This window comes from Lynx canadensis, chromosome D1 (genome assembly GCF_007474595.2).
Source record: "Lynx canadensis isolate LIC74 chromosome D1, mLynCan4.pri.v2, whole genome shotgun sequence".
Taxonomy (NCBI): Eukaryota; Metazoa; Chordata; class Mammalia; order Carnivora; family Felidae; genus Lynx; species Lynx canadensis.
The window spans coordinates 57,154,016-57,167,806 of NC_044312.2; the positions used below are offsets into that span (position 1 = coordinate 57,154,016).

Sequence of the window (13,791 nt, forward strand, 5' to 3'; positions counted from 1 at the left end):
AAGATGTCAGCACAGAGCCTGACACAGGGCTTGAACTCATGAACTGTGAAATCAGGACCTGAGCTGAAGTCAGCTGCTTAACTGACTGAGCCACCCAGGCACCCCTCTCCCTTTGTTAGGAAACAGGGTAAGGGCTGATCACCTTGAGCTAATCAAGGCTTGAATTAGGCTTGGTTTTAGTTTTCATAAGATTTAGTCTAACTTTGGTTCTCCTGGGCCTTGGGTTGATAGCTTGGCTGGTCTCTGTCTCCTCAGCCCTTAAGATTGTGGAAGATCTGTTCCTATCCTTTGGAGGTTTTGAACTTATGTCTTTAGCAAGCTTACCACCCACCTTCTCAACACACACACACACACACACACACACACAAACACACAGCTTCAAAAATTTTGAAAATGTTTTAAGGTAAGACTATTGTATATTTAAGGGAGGGTCTTTCTCTCTAACCTCTTAAGCATTGTGAGATTTGTCTTTTAGAAGCCTTCAGTCTAGCTTCCTAGCCTCTTTTGTATGGCCCCCAAATTCAGAAGCTGTCCCACAGGGAAAACTTGTTATGCATTTAGAGAGTGTTTTACATTTCCAATATGTTTTGCAAATCCTTTTTGATTGCCAAAAAGTATTGCTGAGCTTTCCTTCTCTCATCTGCGTCCCTCTGCCTGGGCCAAGCCCAAGCTACACAATGGTCCCCAGATCAAATATTCCCAGAGAAGAAAAGAGCTGGCGATTGACCGTTCACTTGGAGGGGCCCTCCTCCCTGGAGTTCTATTCATCTCGTCCTTATTGTAGCCATGTTTCTCTAACTTATTATTTTTAAAAAAGTGTGATTTGTGTAATTTATCCAGGTTTTCCTAGTTGTTGCAGCACAAGTGTTGGGCTTTCACGACCTATTATATCCTATACAGGAGTAGAGGTCCAGACACATAGCTAAAGAGGTATATGGAAGAACCACTGGTCAAGGCATACAAGCAAGAAATAGGTTTAATAAGTATGTGAGCAGCAGCATGTTGCAGAAAGCTTGGAGAAAGCAGCCCTTACAAAGCAAGATGGTAGAACTTTGAGTGAGTGCAAAAGAAGAAACACAAGCTTAAGGACTTGATTTGGGAGATCTGACATCCCAAACCAAACAACATGGAACCTAAGATGAAGGTCAGACGAAATCTTTCCAAGTACTTTTCACAATTATAATTCAATAATCAACTGTTTAGATCCGACTTTCCCAGTAAAATGTAAACTCTAAGAAGGTAGGAATTTTGCCTGCCTTCTATACTTTCACCACTGTATCACCTGAACATAAGCGTAATGATTTCCATTTGGTAGGTTATTAGTTAAGTAGTAATTAATATTTGTCCAAAGAATAAAGGTAGGAATTTTGGATTCACATGGTAGAAATCAACACCACAGCCTACCGTCAGTATTCTAGAGTTGGTTGTAAATAATTGTGATTATATTAACTATATATATATATATATATATATATATATATACACACACATTTATATTAACATTATAAAATCTCATTCCAGAATCCTTTGTTTCTATGATTTCCAGATATTCCATTGTCCAGATGTTCCAGCTGCCTATCTCCCAGAAATCCAGATCTGCCTTACTATGGAGGCCACAACTTGTAATGGATCAGTGGATGGATCACCAGTCTTCTATCTGGTGGGAATCCCCTCTTTGCCAGAGACCTTCTTCCTCCCTATGTTTTTTATTTTCCTCCTCTTCTATCTTCTCATCCTTATGGGAAATGCCCTGATCCTGGTGGCTGTGGTGGCAGAGCCCAGCCTCCACAAGCCCATGTACTTCTTCCTGATCAATCTCTCTACTCTGGACATTCTCTTCACCACAACCACTGTCCCCAAGATGCTGTCCTTATTCCTGCTTGGAGACCACTTCCTCAGCTTCCCTGCTTGCTTATTGCAAATGTACCTCTTCCAAGGCTTCACATGTTCAGAAGCCTTCATCTTGGTGGTCATGGCCTATGACCGCTATGTGGCTATCTGCCGCCCACTGCACTACCCTGTCCACATGACCCCACAGACCAATGCTTCACTGGCAGCCTGTGCCTGGCTTACCGCCCTCCTCCTGCCCATCCCAGCAGTAGTCAAGACCTCCCAGATGGCATATAACAACATTGCTCAGATCTACCATTGTTTCTGTGATCATTTAGCTCTGGTTCAGGCTTCCTGCTCTGACACCATGCCCCAGACCCTCATGGGCTTCTGTATTGCTATGGTGGTATCCTTCCTGCCCCTTCTCCTGGTGCTTCTTTCCTATGCCCACATCCTGGCCTCGGTGCTTCGCATCAGCTCCCGAGAAGGACGCTCAAAAGCCTTCTCCACCTGCAGCTCCCACCTCCTGGTGGTTGGCACCTACTATTCATCCATCGCCATAGCCTATGTGGCCTACAGGGCTGACTTGCCGCTCGACTTCCACATCATGGGCAACGTAGCATATTCTATTCTCACACCAATCCTCAACCCTCTCATTTACACTCTGAGAAACAAGGATGTCAAGGCAGCCATTACGAAAATCACATCTCTCAAGACCCAGTCCGGGATAAGAGCCCTTGAGCTTTAGATGCAGCTAATTCTGCCCTCAGGACACCAAATAACTATGCCCAGAACAGATTAGGAACTCCGTAAATACTGCTGAATAAATAAATTAATGCATACAGAATAGTAAAAGAGAATGCAACTGAACAGACACTTCCAACAGGCAAAGTCAGGTAGACAAGATGATCCATCCATGGATTTCAGTCAAACTTTTAATGAAAATAAAGTCTAACCATTGGAATAAAGTGCTGAGTCCTTCAGGAATGTTAATGATGCTCTTCTCATTATCAGCAAAGTCTACGAACAAATCCTACCCTCCCTCATATATGTTCTACGAGATGCCAGGGAATTGATCTCTGCAGGGTGGTGGGTACAGTGCCAACAGGAGTACCATCTTGAGGGGAAGCATCCCAGGAGACCTGCCTAGAAGCAAAAAGCTGAGGGTTTAGTGGACCATGGCTCACCTCCCAACAAGGCCTTGTATGGAGACACCACAGGAGCACCAGTGTGGACCAGGTTTAACAGGTGAGTAGGGCTAGGGATAAAGTGCTCCAAGACAGGCAGAGAATGCTGGGGTAGGGAAACAGGGTAGGTAGTCCAGAGCCTATAAAGGAGGACCAGGGATCAAGAAGACACTAGACACAGGCAACCAGGATCCAGGCTGACTGTGCACATGTAGTCTGTGGGAACTTGGACCACATATCCTGGCGGAGCTGGGCAAGGGGGTGCACTTAATGGGTGGGATTCAAATAATCTTGACCAAGGCTTTCCCACAGGAAAGCAAGGCTGATGATAGCAGCCACCACTGGACACACTAGCAAGCCCTGAGTCCTACGTGTTCTAGGCTTGTGTAAATGATGTCTGAGCGTTCTTTCTGTAAGCATCACAACAACCCAGGAGGTCACAGGTAAGGAAAATGAGCTCTAGGAAGGGGAAGTGACTTGCCTAAGGTCACACTGCTAGAAATAAGAGCTAGGATTGGAATCAGGTCCTTTCTGACTCACACTTGACCACTAAGGTCCATGTGATAAGATGAAGGGAAAGAACCCAGCTGGCAACAGGTGCTCATGAGGCAAGATAGTCCCTGATCTCTCCCTTTGGGGCATGGGCCATTGTGCCATCTGATCGGCCAACCACAGAAGGGACCCTCAGAAGAGGGCTCATTGAATTGGAAACCCCCCAGAGATATTTTCCTCCAAAGCCGTCACTGTCCAGATGAGAAAACCAAGGCTCAGGGGCCCAAAGTCATAGCAGGCGGGTGGCACAGCTGGTCCAGGAGCCAGCACTCTTGGTTGCCAGGTAGGGCTCAGTCTTTTGCAGCAGGCTGGCTCGAGAAAACCTTCTGCTCTCACCCTCCCCAGCCATGGCCTTGAATGGACTCTCAGATTCTTGCTGGCTGAAGGGCATAGCCACTCCCTGGCAGGCTTGGATGATGAGAGGAGAAGATATACGTGAGTGTGGCATCAGGTTATGTGTTCCAGTGACTGATTTTTTTGTCCTTCTCTGTAACTGGCTGGTGGACAATGCAGAAAGGGAGCACCTGCCAGGGCAAGTTCTGTGCCCTGCCTGAGAAACAGCAACTTTTGGGCCCTGAGCACACGACTGCAACACTCAGATATACTGTGCAATTCAGAGTAAAACAAGGACCCTACCCTGTAACTTAAGTGTAAGAGGGTTCAGTCAAACTTGGATATTTCCTAGGATGGGCTAGTTGAACGATGCTTTGAAATACCAAAAGCGAAATTCTTTCAGAAATGATTATTGGTGCCCCTGCTGGTGCCAGGTGGTGGCCCAGCACCTGCCTGGTGTGCCTGTCGGACAGTCCAGCTCCGCGTGGCAGTGAGAAGCCATGTGCCACCTGTCCTCCCAGGTCATAGCATCTGTGCTTCCATTTGCACAGCGGTGGAGCAGAGGAGGGAAGAGAAAACAGCTGGAGTTAATGGCCCCTTAGGACCCCTCTGGCCTTGGCTCTCTGTGTTCCTACCTCTCTGATGCCCTACTCTGCCTCATCTGGGACTGTCAGCCACAGCTGCCTGAGGACAAAGGTGCCCAGGGCAATGCGGTTTACATCCATTTGGGTCTGAGAAAATCCCAGTGGGCTATCATCTCAGGATGGGGTTAGATATCAAGGGATAGCCCTCTCAATTTGGGACAAAGAATTTTCACCCTTTTGCTAGATCCTTGGGTCTGACTTCTGGAACATTTCAAAGGCGGCTTTGAATTGACAGATACCAGGTCTTGATTTAGCACTCACCATATAGAACTCAGATAAAAATTTGAAATATAGAGTGCTTGGGTGGTTCAGTTGGTTAAGCGTTGCGATCAGGTCATGATCTCACAGTTCATGGGTTTGAGCCCTGCATCAAGCTCTCTGCTGTTAGCGCAGGAGCCTGCTTCGGATCCCCTGTCCCCCTCTTTCTGCCTCTCCCTCACTTGCACGCTCTCTCTCTCTTTCTCTCTCTCAAAAATAAACATTTAAAAATATGAAATATAGATTTATCTGTTATCAATGAAAAAAAAAACAAAAAGGGAAATAGAAAACCTTAGTCCTAGTATTTTTCTCCCTCTGAAAAGTTGAACTTCTGGATCTCAGGAAACAAGGCATAGAAGAAAGAGCCCTGTTTTGGGAAACAAAGGCCTGAGCTCTGGTGGGGGCTTTCCAACTTGCCTGTGGCACCTGGGAAAGCCCCTGCCCTTTCTGTGCTCAGTCTCTGGCCTGTGGGGGGAAGTGGTGGGACTTGAAAATAAAAGTGTTTTTTCCAGTTTTTATATTGGTGGTCTTACGCATGAGAGGTGTTTTAAGAAGAGGGGCATCTGGGTGGTTCAGTCGGTTAAGCGTCTTCGCTTCAGCTCAGGTCATGATCTCATGGTTCAAGAGTTTGAGCCCCACGTCGTCAGGCTCTGTGCTAACAGCTCAGAGCCTGGAGCCTGCTTCAGATTCTGTGTCTCCCTGTCTCTCTGCCCCTCCTCTGCTCATGCTCTGTCTCTCTCTGTCCCTCAAAAAATAAATAAACATTAAAGAGGTGTTTTAAGAAGAGAGAGAATTTAGAAGTGACTCCAGAAAAATCATGGGGACACCACTCATGGAGTCACCAGGATCAACCAGACAGGAATACCAGTTATCAACCTGGATTTCTCAGGGTCGCTTAGTCCAAAGTGGAGGGTGAATCAGTATTTCTTTTAGCTCAACCCCCCAGATCTGTGGCTTGAAAACATTCCCTTCTGATTCCTCTGAAAGGGATTCTTTTTTTCCTTTGAGCTGCTACTGCAAACCAGTTTCTCTTTATGGACAATGCCTCCCAGGGCACATGACAACTTCTGCCCAGGCACGAGTCAGCCTGCTGGCTGGAGGGCGGGGGGCAGGGGGCATGCAATGGTTAAACAGGAGCACCTGCTGAGCTGAGGCAGCCAGTGGGAAGGTAAGTTCAATGGAGTCACACAGATATTGTCTTGGATTCTTTGTTGCTGCCCAATTGCGGGAGAATCCACTATCTGTTCCGACTCAGGAATGATTCTTCCCATCAAGAGCATTTTCAGCATTTCCCTTCACTGTAACCTAACAAAGAGCCCCACACCCAGAGACAGGATATGGAGACAGGCAGAACCACTGCACCAAGCGGCTGAGAGAGAAAGGAGCGATTCCCTGGTTAGTAATTATGGTGGGAAGACAGCATGTTGCTATAAACCTTGGAGAAATCAGTTCTCCCTAGCAACTTGGTAACAAAGATGTCACTTTTTATTTTTAATTAATTAATTAATTAATTAAACAGTTTATTTATTTATTTTGCAGGAGAGAGAGGGAGAGAGAGAGAGAGAGAGAGAGAGAGAAAGGGAGGGGAGGGGCAGAGAGAGAGAGAGAGAGAGAATCCCAAGCAGGCTTAGCACAGAGCCTGACTCAGGACTTGATCCCACGAATCATGAGATCATGACCTGAGCTGAAATCATGAGTCAGACGCTCAGCCAACTGAGTCACGCAGGTGCCCCAAAGATGTTACTTTTTAAAAACTTAAAGCAAATGCTGGGGCACCTGGGTGGCCCAGTTGGTTAAGTGTCCGACTTCGGCTCAGGTCAGGATCTCATGGTTTGTGAGTTTGAGCCCCACGTGGGGCTCTGTGCTGACAGCTCAGAGCCTGGAGCCTGCTTCGAATTCTGTCTCTCCCTCTCTCTCTGCCCCGCCCCCACTTCTGTGCGCGCGCTGTCTCTCTCAGAAAAAAATAAACAATAAAATAAACATTAAAAAAGCAAATGCCAAAAGAAAAAGGAGCTTAGGGACATGGTTTAAGAGATCTGTTATCCCCAAAAAGGATGATATGGGACATGGGAAAGAGAACCAGTTCTTCCATAACACTTAACCCAACTACAATTAAATTATGTGATTCAGGGGCGCCTGGGTGGCTCAGTGGATTAAGCATCCAACTTCAGCTCAGGTCATGATCTCATGGTCTGTGAGTTTGAGCCCTGAGTCAGGCTCTGTGTCAACAGCTCAGAGCCTGGAGCCTGCTTCGGATTCTGTGTCTCCATCTCTCTCTGCCCCTCCCCTTCTCTCTCTCTCTCTCTCTCTCTCTCTCGCTCTCCCCCTCAAAAATAAATAAACATTAAATAATTGTGTGATTCATTGCTTAATGTCTCTACCACTAGAATTAGCTCTATGACATTGGAGACTGTCTCTGTCTTATTCAACTGTCTACTATATACCCAGCATGTAACACATGGTTTTGTATATTGTAGATATTTTTCCATACTTTACTATAAAAGAAAAGAGGGTTTCCTTAATTATATAGTAACCATCACATAATTATCATTCCAGAATCACTGATTGTTCTGGTTTCCAGATATGCCTGGTTCCCAGATGTTTCCCCTACCCACTTCCTTGGCATCCAGATTAACCCACCATGGAGACTAGAGCCTATAATGGATCAGAGGACTCCTCAACCATCTTCTACCTGGTAGGAATTCCCTCTCTACCCAAATCTTTCTTTCTTCCTATCTTCTTTGTCTTTCTCCTACTCTACTTACTCATCCTGCTGGGAAATGCCCTGATCCTGGTGGCTGTGGTGGCAGAACCCAGCCTCCACATGCCCATATACTTCTTCCTGATGAACCTCTCAGGCTTGCGCATCCTTTTCACCATCATCTCCAAGATACTGTCCCTCCTCTTACTGGGGGACTGCTTCCTCAGCTTCCCTGCCTGCTTCCTGCAGATGTACCTCTTCCATAGCTTCTCCTGCTCAGAAGCCTTCATCCTGGTGGTCATGGCCTATGACTGCTATGTGGCTGTCTGCCACCCACTGCACTACCCTGTCCTCATGACTCCACAGACCAATGCTGCACTGGCAGCCTGTGTCTGGCTCACTGCCCTCCTCCTGGCCAACCCAGCAGTGGTGCAGACTTCCCACATGGCTTTTGACAACACTGCTCACATCTATCACTGCTTCTGTGACCACCTGGCTGTGGTCTAGGCCTCCTGCTTAGCCCCAGGCTCTCATGGGCTTCTGCATCGCCATGGCAGTATCCTTCCTGCCCCTTGTCCTGGTGCTTCTCTCCTATGCCCACATCCTGGCCTCGGTGCTTCACATCAGCTCCCGAGAAGGACGCTCAGAAGCCTCCACCTACAGCTCCCACCTCCTGGTGGTTGGCACCTACTACTTATCCATTGCCATAGCCTATGTGGCCTACAGCGCTAACCTGCCACTCGACTTCCACATCATGGGCAATGTGGTATATGCTATTCTCACACCTGTCCTCAACCCTCTCATCTATGCTGAGGAACAAGAATGTCAAAGCAGCCATCACCAGAACGGAATGTCCCCAGGACCCAAAGAATGCTGGGGAACCCTGATTCTACTCACAAATGTCAATAACAATAGAGGGAAAAGTAGACAATTCAGATAGCCAAATAGAACAATAATTCTCAAAATACAGTCTTAATTGTTCCTCCTCCGTTGTAATAATATAATGGTTTTCTTTCCTTAATTCACAGATAAAATGTATAGGCTTTTTCTATTCAATTAAAAATTTTTTTAAATGTTAATTTATTTTTGAGAGAGAGAGAGAGAGAGAAAGAGAGAGAGAGAGAGAGGTGGAGCATGGGTGGGGTCAGAGAGAGGGAGACACAGAATCTGAAGCAGGCTCCAGGCTCTGATCTGCTAGCACAGAGCCCAAAGCAGGGCTTGAACTCATGAACTGCGAGATCATGACCTGAGCCAAAGATGGACGCTTAACTGACTGAGCCACCCAGGCACCCTTAGATTTTTCTACTCAATTTTTATGTTGTGAGTCCCAATCTCATAAGACTATGAAAATAATTGTGGTCACATTTCCATAGTTCAAACAATTTTGAATCTCAGAGATTTCAAGCATTTGACTAGCAAGAACTTCAGTCTTTCCCCTTGTATCTCTTTCTATCTATTCATATTTCTAGCTTTCCCCGGGACTGCTGACAGATAGTGTGAATCAGCCTTGCCCTCTCTGCTGTGGTAGCAACTTAGAAAGCCCCTTCAAGGAGAAAGTCTGAACCTGCTACCTTCTCAATCTTTGTTGCCTGAAAGTTCACTGCTGCTACAAATATTTTAACACGAGTCACACAAGAAGTTTACCTCTGGTATGTAGACATTCCTGTCAGAAAAGTAGAGTGTGTCCTTCCTCTAGCTGATGCTAAAGCAAGGGTATTCCTTTCCAGACCTGTGTGAACATCAAAGCATGACAGTCCTTTTATTTCTCAGCCATTCCACAACAATGGGGAGGTAAGTAGAGAAGTGTGACTTATTGTTAGTATGCTGTGTCCACGACCTTTACTCTTTCTCAAAATACAGTCCCATGTCTCCTCTTTCTGGCCTTAGCAGACAGTCCAGGCTCCTCATTCCCTTCCCCTATGTCAAATTGTCTCACAAAGACCTGCCAGGCTTGTCCAGCCAGGGACATGCAGACCATACAGTGAAAGTGTCTGGGGGACCCAGGTGACAGATACCCTCATCTCTGGCTCATCACAGATATTCTTGTTCCAGTTTCCAGGATTCAAGTTTCTGACACTCATGGCACCAACTTTAACCATTTTCCTGTTGCATAAAACCCAGTGCAGCTGGGAATTCAATTGGTGATGCAGGTCAGCAAAGGGTATGGTTTGTTCCTGGACTCTGCATTTGGCAGTCTTGGAGATCCCGCTACAGTCAGAAAGGGTTTTCAGTCTCCTGTTTCAGTCTTCAGTTTCCTGGCCCTGGGCAACTGGATTCAGGGCTCATATTCTTCTATTCAAACTGTGTTCAATCTGCAGCGCTTCTTTCCCTCAGTCCTTGAACTTGGTGTCCAGACTTCCTTGGGACCGCCATCCTCGAGGTATAAAAAAGACAACTTAGTAAGTTGCCTTGCCTCTGAGTTCCGTAAGCTCTTAGAATTTAACCTAAGGACATGGAAAGGATTTTTTTTCCCCTCCTTATTCCACTACTGCCTGGTAAACAACTCCACAAGTATCACCACATCACTACTGAAGTTCTGTCTTGTGTGACTGCTCTTCTCGTACCAAATTCAGTTCAAATTCAGTGCTTTGGTTTCCTGTGTCCCTGGAAGAGCCTCATGACATCTTGTCATCTTCACTTCCCCTCCTAGATGGAACAATGAATGAATCACACAGGGGGTGGGTCAAGATGCTACAGAATCCTAGGCTAGTTCTACCCCACTCACTCTGTCCCTGTGGTTCCTCCTAAACATCTTTCAGGAGTAGACATGAAACAATAACAATAACAATACCAATGTTTTCCACCTGTAGCCTCACCTGCCACGTGGCACAATCTCTGTATCTCCCAATTAAAACAATAGTTTCAACTTAAGTGCAACAAAGGGAACTATCAAGAAAGGGGAAAGACAATGCCCAGAATGGAAGAAAATTTTTGCAAAGCATATATTTGACAAGGGAGTAGTATCAGGAATATATAAAGAACTCTTACAACTTAACAAAAATGAGCAACATAATTCAAAGATGGGCCAAGTAATTAAACAGGCATTTCTCCAAGAAGATATATAAATAGCAAATAAGCCCATGGAAAAACACTCAACATCACTAGTTATTAGGGAAACTGCAAATCAAAACCAAAATGAGAAACCACTTCACACAAATTAGGATGGGTATTATTTAAACACACACACACACACACACACACACACAGAAAATGGCAAATGTTTGTGAGGATGTGGAAAGATTGGAACCTATGTGCATTGCTGGTGGCTCATGAATATAAAAGCCTAGCCTAGGGTCCGGCCCCTACTGAATGCTCAGTGTAGGACAATACTACAAAGGTGAGGGGGATTTCTGCAATGATGATAATGCACTTCATACAGTGCAACACTAAATTCCTGCTCATAGATGCTGAAAACTGTTCTGTGATTATCTTTGCACTTGTACTTTTCCTGTAAGTGGACAGGGTGCCTCTGAGACCTGGTCTCCCCCAGAGGGACCCAGCCCAGCACAGGATGGATGGGCCTCCCACTAATACATAGACACATACCTACCTTTCCTCTCCCAACCTTCCAGATGCCCTAATTGGCCTCCAGAGGGGAAACGGATCTCATTGTAGGGCCCTAATTAATCCCTAGGAATTCGGTTCCCCACATTCTCCTCTTGTTCCACTCCAACTCCCCAGTTATTTGTTCCAGACAGGAAAGGAACTTTGCAGACTCCCTGAGGAAAGAGAAGCCTTGGGACGTGATCACATGTGTGGTCTGGACTATTGTAATAAGGCCCTAGGAGACCCTGACTTATCAAAGCAGACCCTGAACTTGGAAAGTGAATGGTAAGGACCTCTTCCCCTCCCCTGTTCTGGATGCATGCCCACGCCCACTTTGCCCCATGTTAAAGGCATTTGTGTTGTCGCCAGGCTCCCCATGGGCATCTCTGCTCATACTGCTCTTTCCGTCCCACGGTTCTGGAGGCAGGGTCTGCCTGGCAGGTTGTCACTGCTGGAGGTCTTGCCCTGACAAGATCTACTTCTATCATGCACTTCTGCTCGTCCTTCAAGGCCCAGAGCTAATGCTCTTCAGTAAAGTTTTAGCCCAGTTCCAGGCCACTTGGCCCTCCCTGAGGCACCCAGGGTTTGTGGCTCCTGGCAGAACTCTTAGTGCTGAGGGCCTGTAGCAGAGCTGGTTGTGTGCTTCTGACCACAGCCCCAGGTCCATAAGTGAGTAGACAGATGCTGCATCTGAGGCAGAGGAGGCCTCTGACTTAGTTTTGTCTTACCATCATCTTTAGTCCAAAGTGGATGTTCTGCATTGTGTTTGTAGCTGTTACTTACAAATGGCTTCTGTAGTCAAATAAAATGAGGAAACAAGACATAAAGACTTCTTTAAGTGCAGGACTCCTCAGAGCCTTTACTATGTTCATATCCACTGTGAATCTCTGAGAAGGTTATGAGGCTGCAGCAGTTCCTACACTTTTTAGACTACAGACCTTGTTGACTCCTGAGCATCTGATGGGACCAGTACTCTGTTGAATCACTCGTGAAGATTCTAACATAGATTACAATTCACATTGTAGGAAAATCATTTCAGAGCCTCACCCTGTACCATATGCCAAAATAAACCCTAGGTGAGTTAAAGAATTGAGTGCAAAAATGAAACCATAAAAACTAAAGAAAATGCAGGCAAGGGCTGTGGATTCCCAGAGCCTGGTACGGAGCCTCGCCCACAGGGCTCTGTGATTATCTGTGGAATGAACGCGGGGTTTATGGTGTCACTGACAGACATGCTATGGAAGTAACATGCGATTTTGGGTCTTAAATAGGCTGTTTCAGTTGCTAGATTGATGAGGATTCATTTGGGCCATATTCCTCCTATGAAATTACATCTAGGAAACTAATAACCTCACACCTGGAAAAGCTCCCTTATGGCACCACTTAATGTGACCATCACATTGAGCCTGCATTAAATAGCCTTTCATCCAAAGCAGTGCCTTCAGCCCTGAGACAATGGTCCCCTGAAATATGGAAAGGGACCTGTACTCTCTCAGCCTTTCCCCTAGTAGGGACCAGTGTTTCTCATCAGGACTCATTCCTGAACAGGGCCCTGTGGGTCTGAGAAACAACCCAATAGAATGTGTATCCTAAGCTCAGGTCTGGCCACCATCACCCCTGGGCACCACATGTCCTCTTGCCAATTCTACCTCTCTGGCATCCTTCCCTCCATTTCCATCCACCACCACTCCAATGATTTAGCCTCATCTTTTCTCCCTTCAAGAGTTGCTGTCTCTTGTCTCCAGGCCTATGAGCTGCAAGGGCGAGGACCAAGTGTCCCTGCCATCCAGCCAAGGAGCTCATTTTACTGAATGGGTAGCTACAACTGGTAGAAAGTCTTAACCAGAGATGGACATGATATTGGAACAGCTGGGGCAGGAAGCTGAGCCCCTTCCAGTGTCCAAGTACTCACCACCCCATGCCACAGGGCAGGAACATGGTATGCTGGGTGATTGCCTGGGGCCCTAGATTCTGGTGTCAGGTCTGGTCCTAACATTCTGGGGCAACTGGGCAATCCTACCCTACCTAACCTGTGCCTCAGTCAAGTAAAGCATTGGGACCTACAACCCCTGACGTGACAGAACCATCAGGGGGCCCAATGAGAAACTCAGTCAACAAGAGCCTCCCCATCCTTGATGCTTTCCTGCTGAGCTCACCCTAACCACTAGGGGAGAGGTGGGTTGGCCAGGATGTCCCTTTCACCCAATCCCCCAGAGTGTTTTGTCTCTTTCCCAGTTCTGCTCCAGCCCTGTGTCCCCACCCCAGACAGCAGGCACTGGAGGAGCCCTAGCCCCGGCTCTACACTGACTTGCTATGTGGTCACTGCCCCTTTCTGGGCCTCTGTTTCTCCATCTGTACAAAGGGGGATTATAGGAGGTCACCTCTGGGCCTCCTGTGGCTCAGACATTCTCTGGTTGTCAGCAGCAAGAGGGAGAAGTGGCAGTGTCATTCACACCTCAGGCTGTAGGGACTCCGTGGAACAGGTCACCTGTGGGGCTTGGAACTCCAGAAGCTCTGGAGAGGCTAGAGCAGGGGCCAATTGGGGAAGGCCTGGTGTCAGAACTGAAGAGAAAGTAGGGGAAAGTCTGGAAGAACAGTTTGAGCAAAGGCACCGAAGAGACAAGTGAAGAGGTCAGCCTTAAAGGTGCAGATAGGTGGGGGACAGGAGGATAAATGGGGCCAGGTCATGGAGGATCCCAAATGTCAAGGAAGCTGAAGAAGGGTTTGGCACAGGGTTAGA

At 46.8% G+C, this 13,791-nt stretch overlaps 1 protein-coding gene and 1 pseudogene across 1 annotated transcript; both read left to right on the forward strand.

Moving 5' to 3' along the window:
- The first annotated feature begins 1,606 nt into the window (after positions 1–1,606).
- On the forward strand, positions 1,607–2,571 carry LOC115526244 (olfactory receptor 2AT4). The gene is given in 2 exon segments (XM_030333706.1): positions 1,607–2,533; positions 2,536–2,571. Coding segments are annotated over 2 exon segments (963 nt in total).
- Positions 2,572–7,445: 4,874 nt separating this feature from the next.
- Positions 7,446–8,392, forward strand: LOC115526560 (annotated as a pseudogene).
- The last annotated feature ends 5,399 nt before the right edge of the window (positions 8,393–13,791 follow it).